At 42.2% G+C, this 25566-nt stretch overlaps 1 protein-coding gene across 6 annotated transcripts; it reads right to left on the bottom strand.

Moving 5' to 3' along the window:
• Positions 1–87: 87 nt before the first annotated feature.
• On the bottom strand, positions 88–25566 carry PRDM4 (PR/SET domain 4). Of its 6 annotated transcripts, none has more exons than XM_059681730.1 (12): positions 25445–25566; positions 24825–25091; positions 20425–20558; positions 17638–17823; positions 12819–13613; positions 8496–8645; positions 7424–7563; positions 6396–6481; positions 5667–5794; positions 4721–5035; positions 3051–3219; positions 88–1717 (listed from the first exon to the last, which is right to left on the bottom strand). In XM_059681730.1, exons 2-12 carry the CDS (start codon positions 24833–24835, stop codon positions 1405–1407), a joined length of 2427 nt encoding a protein of 808 aa, XP_059537713.1. In that variant the 5' UTR covers positions 24836–25091; positions 25445–25566; the 3' UTR covers positions 88–1404. The 6 variants fall into 6 exon arrangements, with proteins under 6 accessions (XP_059537713.1, XP_059537711.1, XP_059537715.1 ...); XM_059681728.1 differs by lacking the exon at positions 25445–25566 and adding an exon at positions 25294–25436; XM_059681732.1 differs by lacking the exon at positions 25445–25566 and adding an exon at positions 25294–25436 and having other exon boundaries at positions 7424–7542.

Genomic DNA, 25566 nt, shown 5'->3' with positions numbered 1-25566 from the left:
AACCTTTAAAAAACTCAAGTTATACCTGATTTTCTCCCAAAGGCTCATTCTTCTCCTTCTTCCCCAAAATGAGATAAGAAAATCCTGTATTTTTTAAAAAGTTTTTATTTTAATCCTTCCTAGAGGAATACAGATTTGAATGCAATATTCATTCTATAAATACATTAGCAGCAAAACCTTCCCACCAGAGTCCTTGCTACTCCAACCCAGAGGATGTGCCTCAGCGCAGGAGAGCGTGTTCTATCAACCGTCAACTTAAGGATGTCTGCTTTTTGCTGAAAGCATGTGAAACCAGGGGAAAGACCAGACGGATGGAAGAACTAAGCTGGGACCCTTCCAAATCCTTTGGTATTCACCGTGTTTAACCAGTGAAGTTCTTCACCAGAAAACTGGGCAGGCCTAGCCTTGCAAATGCCCCAATGTATTTGGAGTCATTTGTCTTTGAGTTGGCAACAGTTTAATGATGTCTTGATCCTTTTCAGAGGGTAAACCAGATATCAAGGATCATTCCTTCCTTCCTTCCTTGGGCCGAGGTGCCCCTTTGCCCGCTGAGTCTACGTGTGCTTATGGCTGGGAGTTAATCCAACAGGCATTACTTAGATCTACACCTCCAGGTCCCCTTTGGCTAGGGGCCGGATGCTTTATTGAGACAGAGATAGGTCTAAACCTACACAGATGTCTATAGAACAATAACCAGGTGCCTGACCCATAAAAGCTAGTTTCTTGGGAAGTGGCCCCGCCATCTCTCCTTTTCTTCTCTCCATCATGGCCTATTGCATGGCTGCTCCTTTCTTGTCTGCCCTCCAGGCACCTGCTGAAACTTTGGGAAGCAAGATCTACTCTAAACTCCCAAGTAGAGATTAAGGCGGGTGGGGCTTTAAACTTGTTAGCTGCAAAGGAGCTTACAAGTTTTCAGCTTACTGCTGTATTCGTCTGTTCTGGGACAAATAGTCACAATAGTCCATATGAAATACAACACTAGAACCACAATCAGCAATTGGGATGACTATGAGGCAGGGATCAAGTTTAGAGTATGTACTACGAAATCCTAGTTATGGGAAGAAAAGTGAACAATGAAATAATTTGAAATAAATCTTACTTGTTTAGGTAGAAGGCAGCTTTGACAAGGGCATAAATATGACCAGATTATCATGTAAATACAGACCTCAAAAGTTGACTTTCCTTCCCACACATCACTTGAAAATAGGACACATGCTCTCTTTTCCCAACCTGTTTTAGTGTTTGCATTAGGCTATTTCCCATAAGTGCTTTATCCATTTCCAGTCTGTTTTGACTGTTTGCTGGAAGGAAAATCAGAAACCTTTTCATATAAAAACCATTGTAGTGAATAACCGGTTATGTTTTTCCCTTTGCGTTTTCCATCCAAAACATTTGGCATCTCCTTTATTTATGTGCCGGCAGAGACTCATCTGCTGAATACACAGCACTGTTCATCCGACAGTCTTCTGCCCCCACAGCGTCTGCCAGCTCTTCCTCCTCTGAGTCGTCCTCTTCTTCCTCCTCTTGTGCTGAAGAACTGGAGGTGGGCCCTTTGCAGGTTTTCAGGTGACGGGTGAGATGATATTTGGTTAAATAAGCTTTTGTACATTTTTCACAGACATAATCCCGCTTTCCTTCATGTGAATTGAGATGTTTCTTTAAATGATTTGTTCTCAAGAACGGCTTGTCACATTTGGGACACTTGATCTGGCGTTCTCTAAGAGGAACACAAGAAAAACATTTGGTTGGATTACAAGTGACAACGGAGGCCCACACTTGTCCTTCACCACTGCAGGCCCTTGTCAGAGCAGCTCTGCCCGTCTAGAATCAGACATTCTATATGAGATGTAGCACATAGACAAGTCATAAAACATCTGTATCGTTTAAACAGCATAGACTGACTTTGCCTATTCTGGCATCCTAGGTAAATGGGATCACTCTGGATGTATCTTTTCTGTCTGCTTCTTGCACTCAATATGATATTTGTGAAATTCATTCAAGTGGCTGCGGGTATCAGTAGTCTGTTCCTTTACATTGCGGTAAACTACTTACAAATACACAATTTACCTTTTGTTAAGGTATTTTGGTGGTTCCAATATTTATCATCACAGGCAAGACTGCTACCAACATTCCTATACCTGTATGTTGGCTTGCACATATACATACTCAGGAGTAGTGTAGCTGGATCAAAACATATGCACATCTTCAACTCTACTAGATGAAGCTAAACCGTTTTTACAATTTCGTTTTATCTACATACATGTCCATCAACAACCATTTCAGAGTTCCTGTGGCCTACATTCTCACCAACAAGTGGAGACTCAAATTTGAAAATGTTTAAATGTTTGCCAATTGGCCAGTCCTTAGCTGTATCTCAATATGGTGTCAATGGTAACCCCTACAACAAAAATTTACCCAGCTCAAAATGTCAGTGCCAAGGTTTGAGAGCTGAAAAGAACCATAGAGATTATACAGACCAGGAATTTTTAAACTTTTTTGAGCAGTGGAAAGCCCAGTATGTGAAACAGATAAAAGGGGTTACAAGGAGCGGTAAGGTGCAGTGGGAGGCTCTGAAGCCTAGCCACTCTTAGCGTTTCTACTGCCTTCTCCCTCCCAGCAGGAGGATCTTGTGAGCCACAGAATGTGGAAAACTAAGCCCTGGCCTTTATGGAGCTTATGTCCTAGTGGAGGAGTTACACCATAAACAAATAAAAATATATGGCATGATAGCAGGTAGTAATGAGTACTGTGACAAAAATGAAGCCAGGTAAATGGAATCCTATTTTAGGTAAGATGGTCACGGAGGGCCATTCCTGAAGACATTTGATCAGAGACCTGAAGGAAGAGAGGGAGGAAGACGGGCAGAAGCAGGAAGGTCAGCTTCTGCTGAGGGCCCTCTTCCTGGCTTGTCCTCACAGAGCGGGCAGAGTGAGCCCACTCTAGTTTCTCTTCCTCTTAGAAGGACACTAATTCTATCAATGGTGGGTCCCACCTCATGACCTCATATGAATCTCATTACCCGAGGAGCACCCAGGTGTGGTGTAACTTACTGTGTGTGGATGAGCACATGCTGCTTGAGGTCCTGCCTCCGCATAAACAACTTGTCACAGTAATCACACTTGAGATTCTTCTCGCCCGTATGGATCACCATGTGCGACTCCAGGTGAGCCTTCTGGGTGAAAGACTTGTCACACAAAGTACACCTGTAGTTCTTCTGACCTGCACATTAACCCAAAGGATCACACTGTGACTGAAACCACCACCAGCCTCTCAAGATGAACAGACCCCGTATGAGTGTGTGGCAGAGGCAGGAGTAAACAGAACTGTCTGGTAGTTGGAACTTCACTTTCTAGGGCCATCTTCCTAGAACCACCCAGAGACACTGAATTGACATTCATCAACTAGTGCTGGTGAAGCTAATAAATCTGACCTCCATCCGGGACTGCTTAAATGTATATATATTTTTAATGTTTATAGCAGACATGCTATAAAATATGAAAAAAAAAGTCACATCATCCTAGGGCCCAGTCTATAGGTAAATATATTTTAACAACCTATATGTATAGTTTTCTCTCTCTTTTTTTTTTTTAAATACATTTTATTGATTTTTTACAGAGAGGAAGGAAGAGAGATGGAGAGTTAGAAACATCGATGAGAGAGAAACATCGACCAGCTGCCTCCTGCACACCTCCTACTGGGGATGTGCCTGCAACCCAGGTACATGCCCTTGACCGGAATCGAACCTGGGCCCCTTCAGTCCACAGGCTGATGCTCTAGCCCAGGGGTGGGCAAACTTTTTGACTCGAGGGCCATAATGGGTTCTTAAACTGGACCGGAGGGCCGGAACAAAAGCATGGAGTGTTTGTGTGAACTAATATAAATTCAAAGTAAACATCATTACATAAAAGAGTGCGGTCTTTTTTTTCAATAGTTGATTATTCATTTCAAACGGGCCGTAGTTTGCCCACGGCTGCTCCATCCTCTGAGCCAAACCAGCTAGGGCTCTCTCTTTTTTTAAACATATCATATGACTTCATAAACCAGGGATGGAATAAAATTCTTCTAAGAATGCAGAAATCAGATTACACTAGGTCAGGGGTTGGCAAACCTTTCTCAAACTAGTCAGTATTTTAAGTCTTATGGGCCATGCAGTCTCTGTGACTACGCAGTCTTAATGCAAAAAGATGAGGAAGAATTTTACGTTCAAAGATTTGAAGAACAAATGACCCAGCCAAAAAGAATGAAAACCTCATCAGTTATTTTATAGTATATATGAAAAATGTAAGTGTTCAATGAAAGCAGTTGGTTTAAACTCAAAAAACAAAGTTTTAACAATGTTTACTGAGCAATATTCAAAGGAGAAACGCTGGCTCTGGCTAGTGACCCAGACTGAGCTCTAAAAGGGGGCTCAGGCTATTTTCACAGAATTTCTTTTGCTTTAAGTTCAAACAAATGAATCAACTTCCTGATTATTAACTGCATTTCCCCAGTCTGGGTGCCAAGAAAGTGGAGCATCTTAACTGCTGGAAGAAACTCCCTCTGAGGAATTAGTTATCCCACAAAGATTTACCATCCAATGAAGTCCTGCTGCCTGCCAGCGGGATTCCTTCTCTAACACCTTACCTCAACTCGACCTGCAAGACTACGTCCCTGCAAAGCCTTTACTACTGCAATTTCTAACTGTTGCAAAATTCCACACTGGTGGTCCAATACAACGTACCTGTATGTATCTTGAGGTGGGTCCGCAGGTTGCTGGGATCACTAAAAGCCTTGCTACAGAAATCACACTTGTGGGGCTTCATACCTATGTGCCCCATAAAGTGGACATGAAGTTTGGAAGGAGAGATAAAAGCTTGGGGGCACATGGAGCACTTCCACTTCCTTTCTTTGCTGTGGCCGGGCCTGTGGCTGCTGCTGTGGCCCTGGCCAGGAAGATGGCTATGGATGTGGCTGGTCAGGTGGGCTTTGAATTCTGTGTAGGAATTGCACTCCTTGCCACAGTTACAGAGGTGCACATCTGGATGTTCAGGAACACCTTGAAAAAAATTAATATCTCCTGATACTTCCATTTTAAAGCGTATTCTTGATATTAATTTTTGCTTACAATTTTCCCCTTTTACCCAAATGTCCATCTTGCTACTACCTATAAAAGTAAAATGTCTTATTCAATGCTCTATTTCCAGTCTCTCAAACAGTGCCAGAAACACAGGAAGCACTTAACAAATACTGCACTATAAGGTATATTTCCTAGGGGGAAAAAGTAAGATTCTGTAGCACACACAAACTCAGACATCACTTGTCATCGTGTGTCATCATGACACAGTGCAAAGAAAAGCCCAGGAAGGCTGAATCACTCAAGGAGTTCTGCCGTCCTTTATGAACTTCAATTGCAATGGTACTGGCTCAGAAAGCAGCCTGGGGAACTTCAAATTCCCCAAGTCAAAGGGCTAAAACAAAAGTTCATTTCATATAAACACCGCTTGTCAATAACACTCAGTTTGTGAAGAACCTCAGAGAGTTTAACCTTTCAACAGAGAGGTAATAGTCTGCTTTTATATACACAAAGGTTAGCTGATGTGTTTCAGCGGATATTTAAACCTTTACTTTTGGTCCTTGGTGTTCTTACGACGCTAGATTCATAACAAACAAGTCATACATTAACTTACCAATCTGCTGAGCATAATCCCGGCTGTAATAAAAGAGCAGTTCGTTTTCAGGAGGAATATCTTGTGAAGTGTAGAAATAAATTTTTCCATCATGAGGATACGCCACCAAATTCTGCTCTTCCCGGTTCCTAAATTACATTTAATAGATCAAGCATATTACTTTTGAAATATGTACTAAACACATCATATCCCTAGAGCAAAATCTTCTATGAAAACTTAGATATAATTTTTCTGGGTCACTTTTCTAATTCCCTATCCTATCTAGTGTGAGGGATGTGTGCAGAAACAAAATTCTTACTTCAGTACATCAGTTTATTGCCCTTTACAGTTAGAAACACTACAGTCTGTTACTGAAAGCAAATAAATTAATCTTTACATAAACAATATGACAAAGACACAGAGATAGATAGCTGAACGAGAATTAACCACAACGAACAGTCAATATAAAGAGAAGGTACCCAACTGGAAAATCTAATGGTAACAGTATCATTCCTTATTGCACTGGTAACTTGAGTAAACCGTTCATTAAAAGGATAGTTTCTTGTGCTTTCAATTTATAGTTACCACTAGTCAACAACTTCTGGAGTGAAGGAGGGGAAAAGCCTTAGACCGTAAAGTATGTGCAGACATCAGTGTAATTTGCATTTTCCAGCTCTTCCGCATTTGACACAAAGCTTCCTATTGAAAACCATCTGAATCATAGTTCCTCTCACCCAAAACTACTCTTACCTGGCTTTGCGCACAAACATCATCCAATTACATTCATTTTCGTCAGTTGTAACAATGCAAAATTCTAGGACACCGTTGTGGTATATCTGCCAAGAGAAGGCAAATATACACATCAAATGAACTGACAAGCGATACAAAATGCTACTGAATTAAGGCCATTTCCTAGTCAATGTGAAAAATACGTAGTTGCCTTCTCACATGCCTGTCATTTCACCAGTCCCCCTATTTCTAGCAACCAAATAAAGACCATCAGAGACCTACAGTCGGTGTTCAGTGTACAGAATGGCAGTGTTCTTGATTATTCACATTTTGGCTTGACTGGAAAAGATACACACACAAAAATCGGACAGTCTACTTGTTTTCATCACCTACCACATGGCACAGAACAGCTGAATGGACATTAAGGTCAGAGAACCATCTCTTCTCATTCTTCTCCAATGGACCTAGCATTCTTCTCTGTTCCCTTTTGGATACCAAAATTAAAGTCCCCATACCAGTGGTACCTTACTTTCCAACTGTCCCAGGACTCACTTCCCCCTCACTTCAATTTTAGAGCATCATTTCCAATCTACTAGGATTCAATATAAACTGTTAAAGAATATGTTGTTAAAGCCTGTGCTTTCAGTCCTCCCTTTGGAAAACTAGAGAAGCAACCTTACCTTCTAATTCTAGAACCGTTTCCCAGGCTAAATATTTGAGGAGTGTTTTAGTTTATTATAAAATAAGACTTTCATCATATAAACAAAGCTCACAGCCTCAGCTGTCACAAGTAATTCAAAAGGAGAATTATTTGATTATCTAACAAAATGGAAACTAAAACAGTTTACCGTCTATATTCAATAGCTGGTATTTTGCTATGTAATATACAGAACTTGGCTACCAAGAACAGAAAGGATGGAATATTAAATAAACAACTGACAGGCAAATGGCACTGTATCATCATGGCTAATTTTGACCTTTACATCACTTTTAACTACCTTGTAAAATAAAAACATCAAAAGTCACGCATAAGTTTCATAAACACTGACCTTCCAGATATGGTTAACTGCCTTGTCTGTCCATTCTGCTACTTCCATGGAGTGACTTTGCTGGCCAATGAGAGGCCCAAAGCAAGTCCGCACAGGAATGGTTTCTCCCGTCCATACACCTGTCAGTGGAAGGACACCAACTATACAATCACTACCTTAAACATCTCCAGACACAGAGAGTGAGTAGCTTAACCCAAGCAAAGAATCTGATTTTCAGGGAACCTGAGAACTACTGGGATTCCAGGACTCCTTAGAGGTAGCTAAGTCATATGAGTATGGAAAATGTAATGAATAGATAAAATGGGCTCAGAAGAAATATGCAAAGAAGTAATATCAGACATTTCTAAACCCAGTCTTATACACAACGAACCAAACCATGTCCCTCCAAATACGTTATTTTGGAGTTATCACATTAAAAGACTAGAGAATATTATTCTATTATAAAAATATAAAGCAACTGCTAAACTTCTAAAATTGTTTGTGCTTAAAGCACTGCTCTATATTATCTAAGCTGTTTCATGCTTTCAACTGACATCAAGCTACAGCTGAAAGAATAATGAACTTTGATTCATATTTTCAAAGAAATGACACAATACTGCAGAAACCATGTTAAAGTCAAATATGGGTAAGCACACTCTGGCAGTGTTCTTTATTCTTCTTCCCTAAAGTATTAGACAACTTATACTCAATTTCAACATCTTTTGTAACAAATGGTTATCAGTGGTGAATTTTGCATGTTTCTATAAAAGAAAGAAGTTTCAAGGAGTGTTTTGTCATGGTAATTCTTAGTGGATGCTACAGTGAGAATAAAAGGGAAATCTTCAAAGACTCAGGCCAGGATTCTCTCCTCTATTCAATACTGACTCTAAGTAAGGAGACCATTTCCAATAAAGTTTTCAACTTGATTTATTCCTACCACCACTGGACAAGACAAATATTCCCTAAAAGGATAAATCCTAAGCCATAAATTGACTTTTGGATCAACCAAATAGTCACTAAATTATACACGCCCACTTTTACAACTCTACCTCACAAAGAAAGAAGACACTTGAGGGGGTTTTATGGTTCTTACCAACTTCTGCTCCCACAATTGACTGGCGGAGAATAAGCTGCTTTGGGAGAGAAAGCCTGGCTCTGCTCTCTATTGGAGTGTCAGGAACAAAAGTCACTGGTCCGTGCTCAGGGCAGTCTGAGGGATAGGCTCGGTCACAGAGGGTGCACCCTGCAGGTGGAAAATTTGAGAAACACAAATGAGTTCACCTCAAGCAGGCTAAATTACCACCTGCTCTTCTAGTTAAACACTAATTACTAAACTGTAACCAGTAAGAAGCAAGGTTCTAGCAGAAATACTTCAATCAAAGAACTACTCTTATACTAAAATATATATCAACTCATCTCTCTCTTCAGCAAGATGTGACTTTTTCCTTTTGATCTAACAGGACAAGTTTCCTATTCAGTACCTAAGAGCAAGATTGATTTTTAAAAAAAATAACACTACATTTACTTCAAAAATCAAGTTAAAAAAAAATCAAGCTCAGTCATCCCTGGACACATCCTCTCATATTGTTTAATTATCTCTAGGTTACTTATAATACCTAATACAATGTAAATGCTATGTAAGTACTTGTTATACTGAATTGTTTAAGGATCAACTTCCTGTAATTTTTTCTCTATCTGCAGTTGGTTCAATCTGCAGATGCAGAGCCTGTGGATACAGAGGGCCGACTGTACACTACTCCTTACATTAAGTAGACAATATGATGTTCTGCAGCCTGAAATTGGATTCCAATTCTACGAACTATAAGAGGAAACTGGGCTGAAATGCTGTCAGTCATGCAAAGCAGAGATGACAGAGCCAGCGTGCCACACCTCTATTCTCTTTTGCTTCACCATAAACAAACTGGCCAACCAGATTTTGATGGCAGATTTTTAAGCCAAAAAAGTATTTATAACCTGCTCTTTGGGTCAGCAGGCAGAATATATTCTTGCAGACACATCTGCTTAAAATTCTTAATTTCTCACTGTTCATATGACCTTTGTATATACTGTTGTCTATGCTTACTATAACTTCACTTTCACAAGCTCATGAATGTCCTCCCTCTCCATAAATCTTTTGCTCTATTCTTTTATTTTTCTTTCTCTCTGTTAAGGAAATAAATTCATGCCTCTATTAGCCAATGACTGAGTTCAAACTTTCCCAACTGTTCACAAAATAAGTGGAATCCATAAACCTTAGAACCAGTGCCATCCAAGTGTCTTTTTCTCCTAAGTAATCATTAGAAAATCTATTTAAATGGCATAAGGTGTCAAAGTTTTCATATTTAGCCGAAGAGTAATAACATATTACTTCAACTACTGCTTGGTTAAAAAGTCTTTGAATATCCAATTAGAGATCTCCCATCCTTGATGAGAACTGATTAACAAGAAGGGAATCACCTCCAAACAAAGGAGATTCAGATTTCATACAACAAAAAATGCTTAGCTGTTTCTCCAAAGATATACAAATGGCCAGTAAGTACATGTAAAGGGACTCAACATCATTATTCATTAGGGAAAGGCAAACTAGACAATAAGATGTCACTTCACACCCTAAAAGATGGTTATAATAAAACAGAAAGAAAGTGCTGGCAAAGATGTGGAAAAACTGGAAGCCTGATATACTGATACTGGAAATATAAATTGCTGCAGCCCCTCTGGCAATTCCCTAAAAAAAGTTAAACATAAAGCAATTTTCCATTCTTACAATGAGGCAAAAGTAGGTTTACAGTTGTGAGTACACGAAACTGAGTTTATTCTTGTTTTATTATTGTATTCTTTTCCATATGAAAAACTGTAAAGCTACTTTTGTCCCATCCTGCATATCCAAGAAAATTTAAAACATGTTCATTCAAAAACTTGTATGGGTTGGGGCAAAGTAGGTTTACAGTTATAAGTATGTGAACCAGTTAGTTTATTCTTGTATTATTATTTATTAATTATTGTATTATTCTCCATACAAACAACTTCAAACCTACTTTTGCCCCCCCTTTATATAAATGTTCCTAGCAGCATTACTCATAATAGCCAGAAAGGAGAAACACAAATGTCCATAAATGATAAACAAGATGTGGAATACGCACACAATGATTACTCTCTCATAAAAAAAGAATGAAGTACCGATGCCTGCCAAAATACAGATGAGCCATGACAACATTATACTAAGGGAACAAAGCCAGACACAGGAAGCTACATATTTATATGAAATGTCAAGAATAGGCAAATCCATGGAAATAGACCTGACCATGGGATGGGGCGATGATGAGTGACTGCTGATGGGGTTTCTTTATGGGGTGATAAAAATGTTTTGGAATTAGACAGTAGTAATGGTTACACAACCTTGTCAATATACTAAAAATCACTGAATTGTACACTTTAAAATGTGAATTATATCTCACTTTTTTTTTTTTTTTTTTTTATATCTCACTTTTTGAAAACACATTTAGAAGAGGATCCCACTTTTTAAAAAAGGATCAACAGGCTAAATTAATGAAACACTTTGACCCTAGCTGGTTTGGTTCAGTGGATAGTGTTGGCCTGTGGACCACAGGGTCCGGGGTTCAATTCCCGCCAAGGGCATGTAGCTTGATTACAAGCTCCTTCCTGGCCCAGGCCCTGGTCAGGGCTTGTGCAGGAGACAATCAATCAATGTGTTTCTCTCACATTGGTATTTCTGTCTTTCCCTCTCTCCTCCATGCTCTCTAAAAATCAATGGAAAAAATATTCTCAGGTGAGGATTTTTTAAAAAAAATTTTAATTGTTGCCGAAACTGGTTTGGCTCAGTGGATGGAGCGTCGGCCTGCGGACTGAAAGGTCCCAGGTTCGATTCTGGTCGGGGGCATGTACCTTGGTTGTGGGCACATTCCCAGTGGGAGGTGTGCAGGAGGCAGCTGATCGATGTTTCTAACTCTCTATCTCTCTCCCTTCCTCTCTGTAAAAAATCAATAAAATATGTTTAAAAAAAAATTTTTTTAATTGTAAATTTGAGACTGAAAAGGTTAATAGGAAATGTCTCCCCATTGCTTGGCTTCTGCAACACCAGAAGATTCATTCTATTTTTCTCACCTCCTGTTCAGTCTACTCTGGAAGCTCTTTGCTGCTGTATCTTAATATTCCAGCCCTTTTGACATTCCACTCTTACTAGATGATTTCACCCCCCTTCCATGGCCATGATTAATACTTTAATGCTGAAGATCCCTACATATTTCCAGACAGACAGATCTCTGAGCTCCAGATTCGACTTCTCATTAGACATTTCTACTACGCATCTTATGGACACTAAAATCAGCATGTCTAAAATTGGCTTCACCATCACTCCTCAAAAAAATTCATCTACTCCTCCTCCACCAATCATTATCCTAAGTGTTACTACTATCCACCAGTTTTCCTTGCCAAAAACCAGGGTTTTCTTCCATAACCCTTCCTTCCCCTAACTTCATCCACTCAACAAGTTTTACTTAGTTCTTGTAAACATCCTGCACTTTTCCTCAACCTTTACTTCTACTCCGTTAGAAAATCACCTTTACGGCATCATCTTCTTTACCTACTTGCCTTTAACTAGCCTCCCCTGGTAAGTTTCCCCTGCCTCTTCCATGCCCTGGTTAGGTGCTCCCCCTCCTTAGGCCCCTTTAGCACCTTGCACTTAATCCCATCTTCGCACTTATCATACCGTACGCAATAGCCTGTTTACTTGCCTATGCCTCCCATCAGACTACAAGCTCCTTAAAGGCATATGCTGGGCTCTTATCAACTGTTTTCTCCCCAGCTTCCAGCAGAGGCTGGCATATAATAAGCAATCAACATGTTTCCTGCATAAATGAAGTATGTGGTGACACCAACAAATTGTTTTTATACTACTTTTTTTTGTTGCCCTATAAAAAGAACTTTTACATGAACAACTATGGTAATTTATATACATTCTGAGCAAAAACAAAATTGTATCCACCTATATTTCTCCATTGGGATTAAAAAAAAGTGCACAATAAATGTTTTGTTGAAGAGCATAAGGCATGTCACACAGACTACCTTACTAAAGTTTATTCCTGTAATTAACTATTTGTGAAACCTTGGGAAATACCTTATGTATTTTGGGGCTAAGCTTATCTGTAAATTACAGAAATGACTCTGTTTCCTTACTTCAGGAGGATGTTGTAAGAACCAATGAAATGTCTATGTATCATTTGACTAACCTGAAGAAAAGGCACCACATTAATATAAAGGACACTACTAAGCAAAGAAAAATTACAAAGCCTAGTTACTTTCTAAATTTCTTTAACACCTGACTTTGTGACTAAGCCTGTTAGGAATGATGGCCCTTTCCACCAATATTTCCAAAACAAAAAAGGCTAAGCACACTCACAAATTGTAAACAAGGTTGCCATATTTTCTTTGTTTGAATTGGAATCTTCCATTTGCAGTGAAGGTGGTACAAAAGAAAGACTGTCTGAAGATACATCTACATGACCTGTTCCCATAGCAACCTCCTGGGTGATGGAGGAGACAGCCACAGGTTCTAGGCTTAGGCCAACTTCATGGAGGGAAACAGATTCTAGGGAGGCGAGGTTGTGTGAGGTAGAGAGTGCCACGCTTACAGAGTTGGTGCTCATGGCCACGGTGTGAATAGAGTCACTGAGGGCACTGTCAGCCATCCCGTTGACCCGACTTGCAATGTGGTCTGTCTCCATGACCACAGGGAGCTCCAGGCCGTTCCCATGAATGGGTATCACACCACCATGCCCTACAGTGTCTGCTGCAAGGTTGTTGCTCACAGAATCCACAGACAGAGGTTCATGACTTCTGGAGCCATTTGGGAGTTGAGAATGCTCGCCTGCAACACCATCCATTGTAAGCTCTTCTGCCATTCCATCAGTAGAGATGGGGCTAGTAACCCTAGAGACGTTCTCCATAGTGATTGTTGTGTCCAAGGCCACCTCATGGCCATCACTGGGATGAAGACTTTGGGCACCGTGGGTGTTCACAGAGCGGGAGTCTATTGAAACAATGCCTTGTTCTAATCCAACATTCCCATTGGACTGGTAGGGATCTAGTGCCGAAGGGTTGTTGGCAATAGATAATGCTGTATTACCATCAACATTTATGGAGTTGGGGTGGATGTACTGAGGAGGTGGTCTGTCAGCTAAATAAGATAAAATGCCTGAGAAAAGGAAGATAACAGATTTTTTAGTACATTGTTAAAATAAAAAATTCCAAATGCTAGAGCTACAAATATAACTAAATTAAAATAATCTCTATCTACTTCTTTGGTTTAATCCATATACATATACTTTATAAATAGCAACATACATATAACATAATTCAGTTTTTCCTATGAAACTCAGAAATCATAAAAAATTAACTGTGTTCCTTTGACGTCCCTAGAAGTTAATCATTTAAATGTTGCCTTTTATACATGGTGGGAATTCCTGAGTCCTAAGATGCTAAAATTTGCTCTATAAGAATTAAAACGTAAAATGATTTAAAACTATATCTTCCATGTGAAAAAATAAAATTTAATATAACTTATTAAAATATCATAATACACTACCAGCGGTTCTCAACCTATGGGTAGCGACCCCTTTGGTGGTCGAATGACCCTTTCACAAAGGTCACCTAAGAGCATCCTGCGTATCAGATATTTACATTACGATTCATAACAGTAGCAACATTACAGTTATGAAGTAGCAACGAAAATAATTTTATGGTTGGGTCACAACATGAGGAACTATATTTAAAGGGCCAGAAGGTTGAGAACCACTAGGCACTATTCAAAACAAGTCATAATTGTACCTGCTTTATTGAAACAGAAAAAGATATTTAAACACTCGTGCTTATGAAGATGTAGAGAAATGGTACTTGCTGCATTGCCGGTAGGAGTGTAATTACCAAAACCTCTTTGGAAAGGATACATATTAAGAATCTCAAAAACATCCATACCGTCTTGCGTAAGAAATTTCTTAAATGCATTTTGTAAATATTATACACAAAGATGTTCATATAATGGTAATTAAAAAATGGAAAAACAAAACTGTCAAAAAAGAAAGACTGATATAATAAACCATGAAATACTCATTCAGTAGAATGTAATGCATCATTAAAAAAGATATTATGAGCCCTAGCTGGTTTGGCTCAGTGGCTAGAGCATCCACCTACAGACTGAGGGTCCTGGGTTCGATTCCAGTTAAGGGCAAGTACCTTGATTGCAGGCTCAATCCCTAGCCCTGGTTGGGGCACATGTGAGAGGCAACCAATTGAAATCTCTCTCTCACATTGATGTTTCTCTCTCTATCTCTCCCTCTCCCTTCCACCCTCTCTAAAAATCAATGGAAAAATATTATTGGGTGAGGATTAACAACAACAAAAAGGATATTATGAAAACCAGGTAGTAGTTGAGGAAAATAACTATGTAAAAATAGAGAAAAATATTAAGTGAAAAAAGTAAGGATACACAATTGTATAAAATATATAATCATAATTACAAAAAAAACAGTAAAATCTATACACCAAAATAAAAGACAGGAAGGATGATGGGACTATGAATGGTTTCCCTATTTGCTAAGTTATCTAAAATAAGCATTTAATAACTTTTGTAACAGAATAAAAGTTCAATAAAGCCCTGGCTGGTTTGGCTCAATGGATAGACCATTGGCCAAAGGACTGAAGGGTCCTGGGTTTGATTCCGGTCAAGGGCACATGTCTGTGTTGCAGGCTCGATCCCCAGTAGGGGGCGTACAGGGGACAGCCAATTAATGATTCTCATCATTGATATTTCTATCTCTCTCCTTCTCCCTTCATCTCTGAAAAAAAAGTCAATAAACTTTATAATAAACAATGACACTGTAGCAGAACATGTGGTTGGCAGGAATTACAATTGCAGGATTATAAAACTGAACCAAAGAGATGCTGGAAGAGAAGGAGAAAAACTGCTATGTGCCATTAGGAAATAAAGCTTAGTCAAACTACAATTATAACTAGAGGCCCGGTGCACAAAAATTTGTGCACTGGGGGGGAAGGGTGTCCCTCAGCCCGGCTGTGCCCTCTCGCAGTCTGGGACCCCTTGGGAGATAACAACCTGCTGGCTTAGGCCTGCTCCTGGGTGGCAGAGGGCAGGCCCAATCCCTAGGTGCAGCCCCTGGTTGGGTTGAGAGCAGGGCCGATTGGGGAGTTGGGGCGCCGCCCCCTGTCATGCACAGAGCAGAGCGGATTGGGAGGTTGCGATGCCACCCTCAGTCACGCTCAGGGTAGGGCCGATTGGGGGGTTGTGGCACCGCCCCCTGTCACACTCAAGGCAAGGTCGATGGGGAGGTTGTGGCGCCACCCCATCACGCACAGAGCAGGGCCAATCAGGGGGTTGGGGCGCTGCCCCCTGTCACGCACAGAGCAGGGCCGATCAGAGGGTTGGGGAGCTCCCCCCTGTCACGCACAGAGCAGGGCCCATCAGAGGGTTGGGGAGCTCCCCCCTGTCACGCACAGAGCAGGGCCCATCAGGGGGTTGAGGAGCTCCCCCCGTCACTCACAGAGTAGGGCCGATAGGGGAGTTGGCACACCGCCCCCTGGCTCACACAGAGCAGGGCGGATCAGGGGGTTGGGGCGCCGCCTTCTATCATCCACAGAGCAGGGCCGATCAGGGGGTTGGGGCGCCGCCACTCTCACACTCAGGGCAGGGCTGATGGGGAGGTTATGGCTCTACCCCGTCACACACAGAGCAGGGCCCGTGGGGTGAGGGGGTTGGGGCGCCGCACCCTGTCACACACAGAGCCGCAAGGTAATCAGTGGTTTGGGGAGCTCCACCCTATCAGGCACAGAGCAGGGCTGATCAGGGGGTTGGGGCGCCTTCACCTGTCATGAACAGAGCAGGGCGGATAGAGAGGTTGTGGCCCCGCCCCCTGTCACACACAGAGCCACAGGGCGATCAGGGGGTTTGGGCGCTGCCCCCTGTCATGCTGATCCCGGTGCCGGGAGGCCTCTCAGCTCCGCTGATCCCAGTGCTGGGAGGCATATTACTCTTTTACTATATAGAATAGAGGCCTGGTGCATGGGTGGGGGCTGGCTGGTTTGCCCTGAAGGGTGTCCTGGATCAGGGTGGGGGTCTCCACTGGGGTGCCTGGCCAGCCTGGATGAGGGGATGATGGCTGTTTGCAGCTGGTCACACACCCTTCAGGGTGCGGGTCCCCACTGGGGTGCCTGGTCAGTCTGGGTGAGGGGCTGAGGGCTGTTTTCCGGCTGGGACTGAAGCTCCCAACTGCTCCTTTTTTTCTTTTTTTTTTATTCTGGGCCAGCTTTAGCTCTGAGGCTCCAGCTCTTAGGCCTCCGCTCCTGAAAGCAGGTATCTGGTTTGTTTAGGTTCTATCATCGAAACTCTGTATCAACTCCAGCTCTGAGATCCCAGCCGGCTGAAAGCTGGTTTCTGGGGTTTTTTTTAGCGTCTATATTTGTTACAATGTTTGAAACTGCAGGCTCAGAGGCCTGCAGCGGCAGGCGGGGAACGTTGGAGTCCTCCGTCACTGAAGCAAGCAAGCCTCATGTTAGTTTCAAGCTGCCTGGCTGCCGGCCACCATCTTGGCTGGCAGTTAATTTGCATATCTCCCTGATTAGCCAATGGGAAGGGTAGCGGTCGTACGCCAATTAACATGTTTCTCTTTTATTAGATTAGACTAGAGGCCTGGTGCACAGATTCGTGCACTGGCTGGGTCCCTCGTCCTGGCCTGCAGGGATCGGGCCAATGCTGGCTCTCCGACATCACCCAAGGGGTCCTGGATCACAAGAGGGCGCAGGCCAAGCCGAGGAACCCCACCAGTGCACAATCGGGGGCGGAGAGGGGCCATAGGAGGGCTCCAGGGCGTGTCCGGCCCATCTTGCCCAGTCCCGATTGGCAGGACCCCAGCAGCAAGCTAACCTACTGACTGGAGCATCTGCCCCCTGGTGGTCAGTGCGCATCATAGTGACTGGCTGAATGGTCGGACAAATGATTGGACATTTAGCATATTAGGCTTTTATTATATAGGATATGTTATCTGTATATTCTAAAAGGAAAAGTACGTAACTATAAACAGACAGTTTTCCTGACCAAGATATTAATATCTCATTGTGACAAACAAAAAAGCATTATTCAGTTCTTCATGCACTGAGGTCGAGTCAGCCCTATTCTTTCTTCTAACCTCCCAAAGAACTATCATACTTACCAGGTAAAATGGTCCTGAAGTAACTGCTCTCCAGGTGGGGGTAAGGTGGTGGAGGTAGGGTGTAGTTTCTTTCGGGTAACCCGCACATCACCCCTCGATCGCCAATACCCATTGGCAGCATCAGAGACAAAGCCGATGGCAGAGAGCTCAGGGAGGGACCCAGGTTTGGAATTGCCACTGGCAGGCCTACAAAAAAAGAAAAAAATGTTTAAGTACTTTAACACTTTGTTGTATACCTGAGAGTAATACAAAATAATACTGAATGCAAACTATAATTGAAAAATAAAAGTACTTAAAAATTCTCTGTACAATCACTAACTAAACTTAGAAAGGTTGTTGCATGTGAGCAAAAATCTCACTGAGTAGCCTTTTATATCCTAGATAGGTACATCCACAGACTGTCACAAAGTTAGTTTTCAAGTTCGTTTTAAAATACCAAACTGATCCTCCAATTGTCTATATTGCTCTTTAGTACCAAACATTTAATTGCAACTAAAAACCTAATTTAAATAGGATTTAAGAAATCAAATTATATAGAGATACAAAAATGGGAAGAAATATACCAGAGTTCATAGGAATGATCTCTGAATAGTGCTATTACAGGGCTGTTGTTTTTTAAACCTATTTTTACTTTATAATAGTTTCCATTTCATTCAGTGAGAACATTTCACTTCTGAAAGTTCATAGATATGCTCCTACTTGGAAAATCTAATTTAAAGTTAGACGTGAAATTGTATATAAATAGTTTCATAGTCTTTTGTATATATGCTGTACTTCATGATTAAAAGAATATAACCCTTAGATTGTCTCTACCTGGAAGTATACCTATCTGCAAAGTGTTGAAGTGACTCTTACCTCTTACTGTGCCTAAGTATCATAATGAATACTCACCAACACAGCCAATGCTGATCTGCATTATTTTTTGCCAGTGGCAATTATTTTTTAATAGGCTTTTCCTCCTAAACAAGTGTACTCTAAAAGGAATGCCTAAGAGATAATCAAATGAATTAACAACAAATTTTTAAAACATTTTTTGGATACGTAAAGGAATGTAAAGAGCCCTCGTTATGATGAAACTTATTTAACTCTGCGTTTTAGTAATGAAGCAGTAACTTATTTAAACAATTTATACAAGGTGTCCCCCCCAAAAAATGTATACTTTAACAGCTGATAGCTCAATTTTGAAAATGAAAAGTATTTTAATAAACACTGCCTTTATAATTATTCAAAGTGTGTGTATACATCTTTGGGGGGACACCCTACAGATTCAAATACTCTTTTTTGTTGTTGTTGTTAATGCTTACCTGAGGACATTTTTTCCATTGATTTTTAGAGAGTGGAAGTGAGGAGGAGAGACAGAAAAACACTGATTGGTTGCCTCCTGCACACTCCACAACCTGGGTCCGAGACCATGGTACATGCCCTTGGCAGGAATTGAATCCATGACCCTTCAATTTGAGAGCCGATGCTCTATCCACTGAGCAAACCAGCTAGGACAGATTCAAATACTCTTAAAACATTAACTCCTATTTTGATCAAGAAGGCCCAATACATTACAATGCTGTAGGTCCTTAGGAAATCACTAGCTTACTTGTTTCAAGAGAAAAAGAAAATTGAACTAGGCAGATAAAAAGGTCTTAAAAGAATAATGTTGGTGGAAAATGAGCTTCTCCTGTACTCTTATTCTCTCTGAATATTGAGCTCCATCTCTGGTGCTTCCTCTTTCCCCATAATTCTAGGCCTGGCATATTTGCAGTTGCCAACTTCAGATGTAGAAAGTAAAGCTCAATTTCTCGTGCTCTTTAAGAACATTTAGTAGAGTAACTTTAATTCTCCCCTATCAAGCAGGGACAAAATGCCAAGATAAATAGGTAATCTTATATAATAAAAGCCTAATATGCAAATCAACTGAACAGCAGAACAATCAGTGAAATGACCAGTCGCTATGACGTGCACTGACCACCAGGGGGCGGACGCTCAATGTAGGAGCTGCCCCCAGCTCGCAGGCCCCCCAGGCCAGCCAAGGCAGGAGCCAGCGGGGGCCCCCAGATCACCCTGCTGGTCACCCCACAGATCGGCCCTGATCGCTAGCCAGGCCTAGAGACCCTATCTATGCACGAATTTCATGCACCAGGCCTCTAGTTGTATATAATAAAAGGCTAATATGCAAATTGACCAAACAGTGGAACAACCGGTCACTGTGACACACAATGACCACCAGGGGGCAGACGCTCAACACAGGAGCTGCCCCCTGGAGGGCAGTGCGCTCCCACAGGGGGAGTGCCACTCAGCCAGAAGCCGGGCTCACAGGCTGGTGAGTGCAGTGGCAGTGGCAGGAACCTCTCCCACCTTTGCGGCAGCACTAAGGTTGTCCAACTGATGGCTTGGGCCTAAGCCGTCAGTTGGACATCCCCTGAGGGCTCCCAGACTGAGGGAGGGCGCAGGCTGGGCTGAGGGACCCCCTCCCCCCCTCCCCCCAACAAGTGCACAAATTTCATGCACTGGGCCTCTAGTCTTAGATAAAATACCAAGTCAATTACAGCTCTAGACAAAAGGTCACCAACTGAAGAAGAGGACTGTCAGAAAAAACTGCTATTCCTATCCACCAGAACTCCAACACTCTACAAAGATGTCTTCTTTCACTGTGCAACTGCACGTGGAACTGCCACTCAGACCTGCTTGGCTTCTCTCTTCCACTCTTAAAGGGGCTCTGACCCCATCTGGGCTCTATTTAGAATTGATAATGCAATAGGTGTTGATATGCAGTTGCTGTCCCTTACCACTCACCTGGGGCAGGGATGGCATTGTGAGTGGGTGAAGCAGCCAACCCCAGGTGACTCCCTGAGACTGGCAAGGCATTGCTCACAGAGGATGAAGTCAGCTGCTCCATCCCCACTGGGCTCAGGTTCATTTCATTCATCCTAAGAAAGAGCACAGTAACCAGTTATGCAAACAATTAATGTCAGTGAGTCTGCTTAAGGAACTCAAGAACCTAAAACTTGACCAACTATTTCATTTTTACGCTCACATCTTAAACAGGATTGTACCTTGTTTCAATCAGGCCTGCCTTGTTCCAAACCCTATTCACACTACCTAAAGCAAAGTTTGCAATCCTTAGCGCACAATGGCAATGAGGGTTGGGTTGTTTTTTTAAACCACCCAAGTTTTTTCTTTCACAGGATCTGTTTTCTTCAGTTGGCTTATTACTTTAAACCAAGACTTTTACAGATGTTTGTTATAACCTGCACAAAGAATATTCGCTAATTCTTTTCACCAGGAGTTAAAATGATACTGGATCTGAGTTAAAGTATTAATGGTATAAAAAAGCACCATACATTCTCATGGATCAGCATTTTATTAAAATTCTGTATCAACATTTAATTAATTATCTTAATGACATCCTCCACATATTGAGGTTTGTTATGTAACCTTTACCAGATACTTTTTGAAAAATTACTTCCTATCTCTCACTTCTTCAAAATAAGGTAAAGAAACTGAGTCTCAAAGAGGGCCTGTCATAATCCCCAAATCACACAGCAATTAAATGGAAGAGCACAGATTATGCTACAAAATAATGCCAAAAAGTTTTTCCATACACCAACTTTTCATCTACAGAACACTTTTGGCAGGCAGAAGAATGCAAGAATCACATTTTCTATGCAATCCATGTTGTATTGCCATTAACATCATTAGAATAAGAGTAACATTGATTAGAACAAAACACTATTAGAGGTTGTTATCGATAAGTATTAGTTCCTATGTCAGTCTGTCATATTAAAAATACTATATTTTAAGAAGCTAGCCAACAGGTTATCCAAAGGGGGACACTAATGACCTCCAAGCCTTATAGTATCACAGTAATGCATGTTCTTCTGCGTGTGCCTTTGTACATGGGAGGGGTGAAGGGGAAGAGAAATCAAATGTGTCCACATATTCCTTAGCCGTGAAAACAAACCTAATAGGCTTTTTAATTCTGAACAATGGCAGATCAGCTATCAACCAACCTGAAAATAATTAAAAGCTAACACTTATTACTCTTGTTCTATGTGTGTTAGGCACAGAGTTTAGTGATTTACATGTAATTATCTCACCTAATCCTTGTAACTACTGGGAGGTAAGGAATATTCTTAATCCCATTTTAGAAATGAGGAAACAGACTCAGCGGCACTAAGAAACTTAACCACAGATTACATAACAAGTGGCAGACTTGAGATTTAAATCCAGGTCCGCCTAATTTAATACAACAAACCTCTTAACTGAAATTGAAAGACAGTTACAATAAAAGAACCATTTTGCGAAAAAAATCAATAAAAATATTTTTTAAAAAAAGAACCATTTTGCCTTTTACACAGTCCCAATAGATTAAGATCTGTGTATTTATATAGTGGGGCATGCTTCAAGTCCTGCGCAGACCTGTTCCTGCACTCTTCTATATTCACAGGCTCCAACCTTATCCCTGGCCACGTATCTCATAAAGCTAAGCTCCCAGACATTAACACTAGATTGCCCAAGGAAGTCATTTTGACTGCTTTTTAATTTCAATTAGAAAAACAATTATGTATATAAGGACACAATGTCTTAGAATTTTGTGACTTTTTGTACAACATATAAATTCGTTTATTAATAATTGTAGTTACCTCCCCCTCCATTTCCGGTATATATATATGTGTTATACCTATATTGCCCAAAAGCAGTCATTTTGACTGCTTGGGAAATTTTAACTCTTATTATTGAATTGAGTAAATTTCTTATATGACCAGTTCGGCTCTGTATTGAAATAACAGTTTTCATTTTTTTTCGATTACTGTCACATGATAACATACAAGTACATGATAAATTGTCGATACTTGATAAGTTGCAGTGGCTCAATAAGCTAAACTAGTACTTGTTATTCGAATCTTTATGCAGTGATACTTGTTCTAATAAGTTGTTTATTGTATTTCTTTTGCGCCCTAAATTCATGAAAGAAATGTCGAATAGAAGTGAGTTATTGGAAAAGCTAAGGAACATAAGTGAAGAGTGCTCCGATATTATTCTTTCACAATGCAGTCATTTTGACTGCTTTTGGGCAATATAGGTATATACTAAATTTCAGTCTTTCTAGTGTTAATAAAGTACGTTAGGCCAATGAGTATACTACCTTGTACAAAGCGCGCACTCTGAAATACTGGAGACTGGATGGAGCTGTGTATGCTCATCCTACTAGAAAGACAACTAGAAGCACATGACAAACGAGGGACACCTGATTAAAGGAAAGCACCTTTATAACAGTAATTATGCTATAAAAAGTGTAAAAAAAAAATTCCTTATAGACTAAAGAAACCACAGCAACCTTAATTTTGAAAGTTTCTCGGCTTGGGTTACTTTAAAACAGACTTTTCCCGGAAACTGTTATACCTAGAGTTTTTAGTCAAAACTCAACCACTGTAGCAGCAATGACCTACAACAAATTGGTTACAATGATTTTTTCAAGTACAATTAAAACTCTGAAGCTTCGAATACCATTCTGAAAATTCCTGAACACTAATCTGTGTGATAATCTTGAGATAAAAATCAAAATGGTGTCTCTAGGTTGACTTCTAAAACCAGTTTAAACCAGAGTTCAATGTGAGAGGCTCAGCAGATTTCTGCTGTTGTGAGTCACCAAAAAGTGATGACCTCAGCAGCCATGAACCAAAGGTAGCTGGTATTTCACAGAGAGACAGCAGATGAAGGGAATTTACAATATGACCCTCACCGGACACTCATTCTAAAATGCAATTCTACCCTAACCACCTTTCTCAAAAGGGATTCCCTCCTCGCTCCTTACATAATCATTTCCTTCACACTTGTACCGTTGCCTGCTTCCCACTGACCTATGTATGAACCATGTGCCAGGTGCGGATCTTAAAACTTTACTTAGCCCTAACCGGTTTGGCTCAGTGGCTAGAGCGTCAGCCTGCGGACTGAAGGGTCCCAGGTTCGATTCCCGTCAAGGGCATGTACCTTGGTTGCAGGCACATCCCCAGTAGGGGGTGTGTAGGAGGCAGCTGATTGATGCTTCTCTCTCATCGGTGTTTCTAACCTCCTCCCTTCCTCTCTGTAAAAAAATCAATATTTTTTTTAAAAAACCCAAAAACTTAGAACAGTGGTTCTCAACTTTCCTAATGCCGCAACCTTTTAATACAGTTCTTCATGTTGTGGTGACCCCCAATTTCATTGTTACAAATTGAACATAATTAAAGCATAGTGATTATTCACAAAAACAATATGTAATTATATATGTTTTCTGATGGTCTTAGGCGACCCCTGTGAAAGGGTTGTTCAACCCCCAATGGGGTCGCGACCCGAACGTTGAGAACTGCTTAGAACGACATATAAGCAACTAACACTAAGGAAAACGCAGTCATTCTGCAAAATGCAATAGAGTCATTTCAATGGCTTTGTTTTCTGCATCCTAAGCATAAGGCCTATGAAAAGGCTCTAAAAGACCAGGCATCTAGAACTATTTCTGTACTGTACTGACATGGTACCCAAAAGTACCTAACTTTAAACGTCTGCATCAAGGTTTTAGAGTTAAGAACTTAATTTCTCCACTATACCAGCCAGATGGCAAGGAACCGAGGGAAATCCAAAGTGAGGCCTGGTGATGAGCCGAACGCACACCTTGGAACCCAGACAAAAATAATATTAAACGCTCAAACAAGTCGAAGGCACAGGATAAAGGTGTCAACGAGCCAACGATGGCGTATGGCTAATCTGGAGCAACTGTGCACATGTCAAGTTAGGCTGAACGAGAGTCTAGTCAACCCCCGTTTCTGGGGTTCGGGTTGCTCCAGGGCGCGAATCCGTATTTGCAAACCGCACTTGTACCCTTCCCAGTGGCACCCACAACGAAGGCACTCAAAACTCTCACGTTGCCCTGACCGGTTTGGCTCAGTGGATAGAGCATCGGCCTGCGGACTGAAGGGTCCCAGGTTCGATTCAGGGGCTTGTACCTTGGTTGCGGGCACATCCCCAGTAGGGAGTGTGCAGGAGGCAGCTGATCGATGTTTCTCTCTCATCGATGTTTCTAACTCTCTATCCCTCTCCCTTCCTCTCTGTAAAAAATTAATAAAATATAATTGAAAAAAAAAAAAAACAAAAACTCTCACGTGCCTGATGTTTTCCGAAGACGTCGCCAGCCCTGAGCCCACCTCACGACTCACCTGGGATGCATCTGCTTGGGGCCAAGTACCAGCGAAAAGGGCACACGGGGGGCGGGGAAGCCGCATCGGGGTTTGCGTCCCGGGGTCACGTGCTACCGCATCTCGCTCACAACCGCTGCACACACGCGGCCCCACGCCGCCAGGGCCGCCCCGGGCCGCCCCACTTCTCCCGAGGGCCGGCGGCCGCGCACCCGGTCGTGAGCTGGGACATGCCGGGGGGCACTCGGGACTTCTCCTCCCGAAGCTTCGGGAGGGGGGCTGCCCAACCTGTGGGAGAGGACGGGGCGGTCACCAAAACACGGGAGACTGCAGTCTCCTCCCTTCGCCGCCCGAGACCGGGGCCTGGGGACACCGCCTCCCAAAGGCGGCGAACTCGCCCGCCCCAAGGCAAGAGGCCCGCAGGCCGCCCTCGCCCCTCCCGGCCGGGGCCGCGCGCTGCCCACCTGCCGGCCGCGCGGGGGGCACGCACCTGCCCGCCGCTTTGTTCCTCATCCGGGCCGAGCTCACCTCGGGACCCTCCCCGCCCGCTTGACCCCCCGCGCCCCAGGGGTCGCTCGCCTAACGTTTCCCACCCGGCCCAACCCAGCCCGTCCCAGCCCGCAGTCTCCCCGGGGCCGCACCCTCGGCGCGTTTCCGGATCCTCAGCCACTCCCGGCGCCCGCCGCTCCGCCCCTCGTGCGTGCGCCCCTCCCCGTCGGGGCCCGCGAGCGGCGACCACGCTCCGGCTCGCCCCTCCCCCAGC

The sequence above is a fragment of the Myotis daubentonii genome, chromosome 2 (genome assembly GCF_963259705.1).
Source record: "Myotis daubentonii chromosome 2, mMyoDau2.1, whole genome shotgun sequence".
In the NCBI taxonomy this organism is placed as follows: Eukaryota; Metazoa; Chordata; class Mammalia; order Chiroptera; family Vespertilionidae; genus Myotis; species Myotis daubentonii.
Note: the sequence above shows the minus strand (reverse complement) of the source record. Positions and strands in the feature narration are given on the sequence as shown.

What these genes read in the sequence shown, in the direction of transcription:
- PRDM4 (XM_059681730.1), bottom strand. An exon ending in AATTGTGGGAGCAGAAGTTG is followed by an intron (nt 7,564 to 8,495) that starts GTAAGAACCATA and finishes GTGATTGTATAG; the next exon opens with TTGGTGTCCTTCCACTGACA. An exon ending in ATGTTTGTGCGCAAAGCCAG is followed by an intron (nt 5,795 to 6,395) that starts GTAAGAGTAGTT and finishes AATGTAATTTAG; the next exon opens with GAACCGGGAAGAGCAGAATT.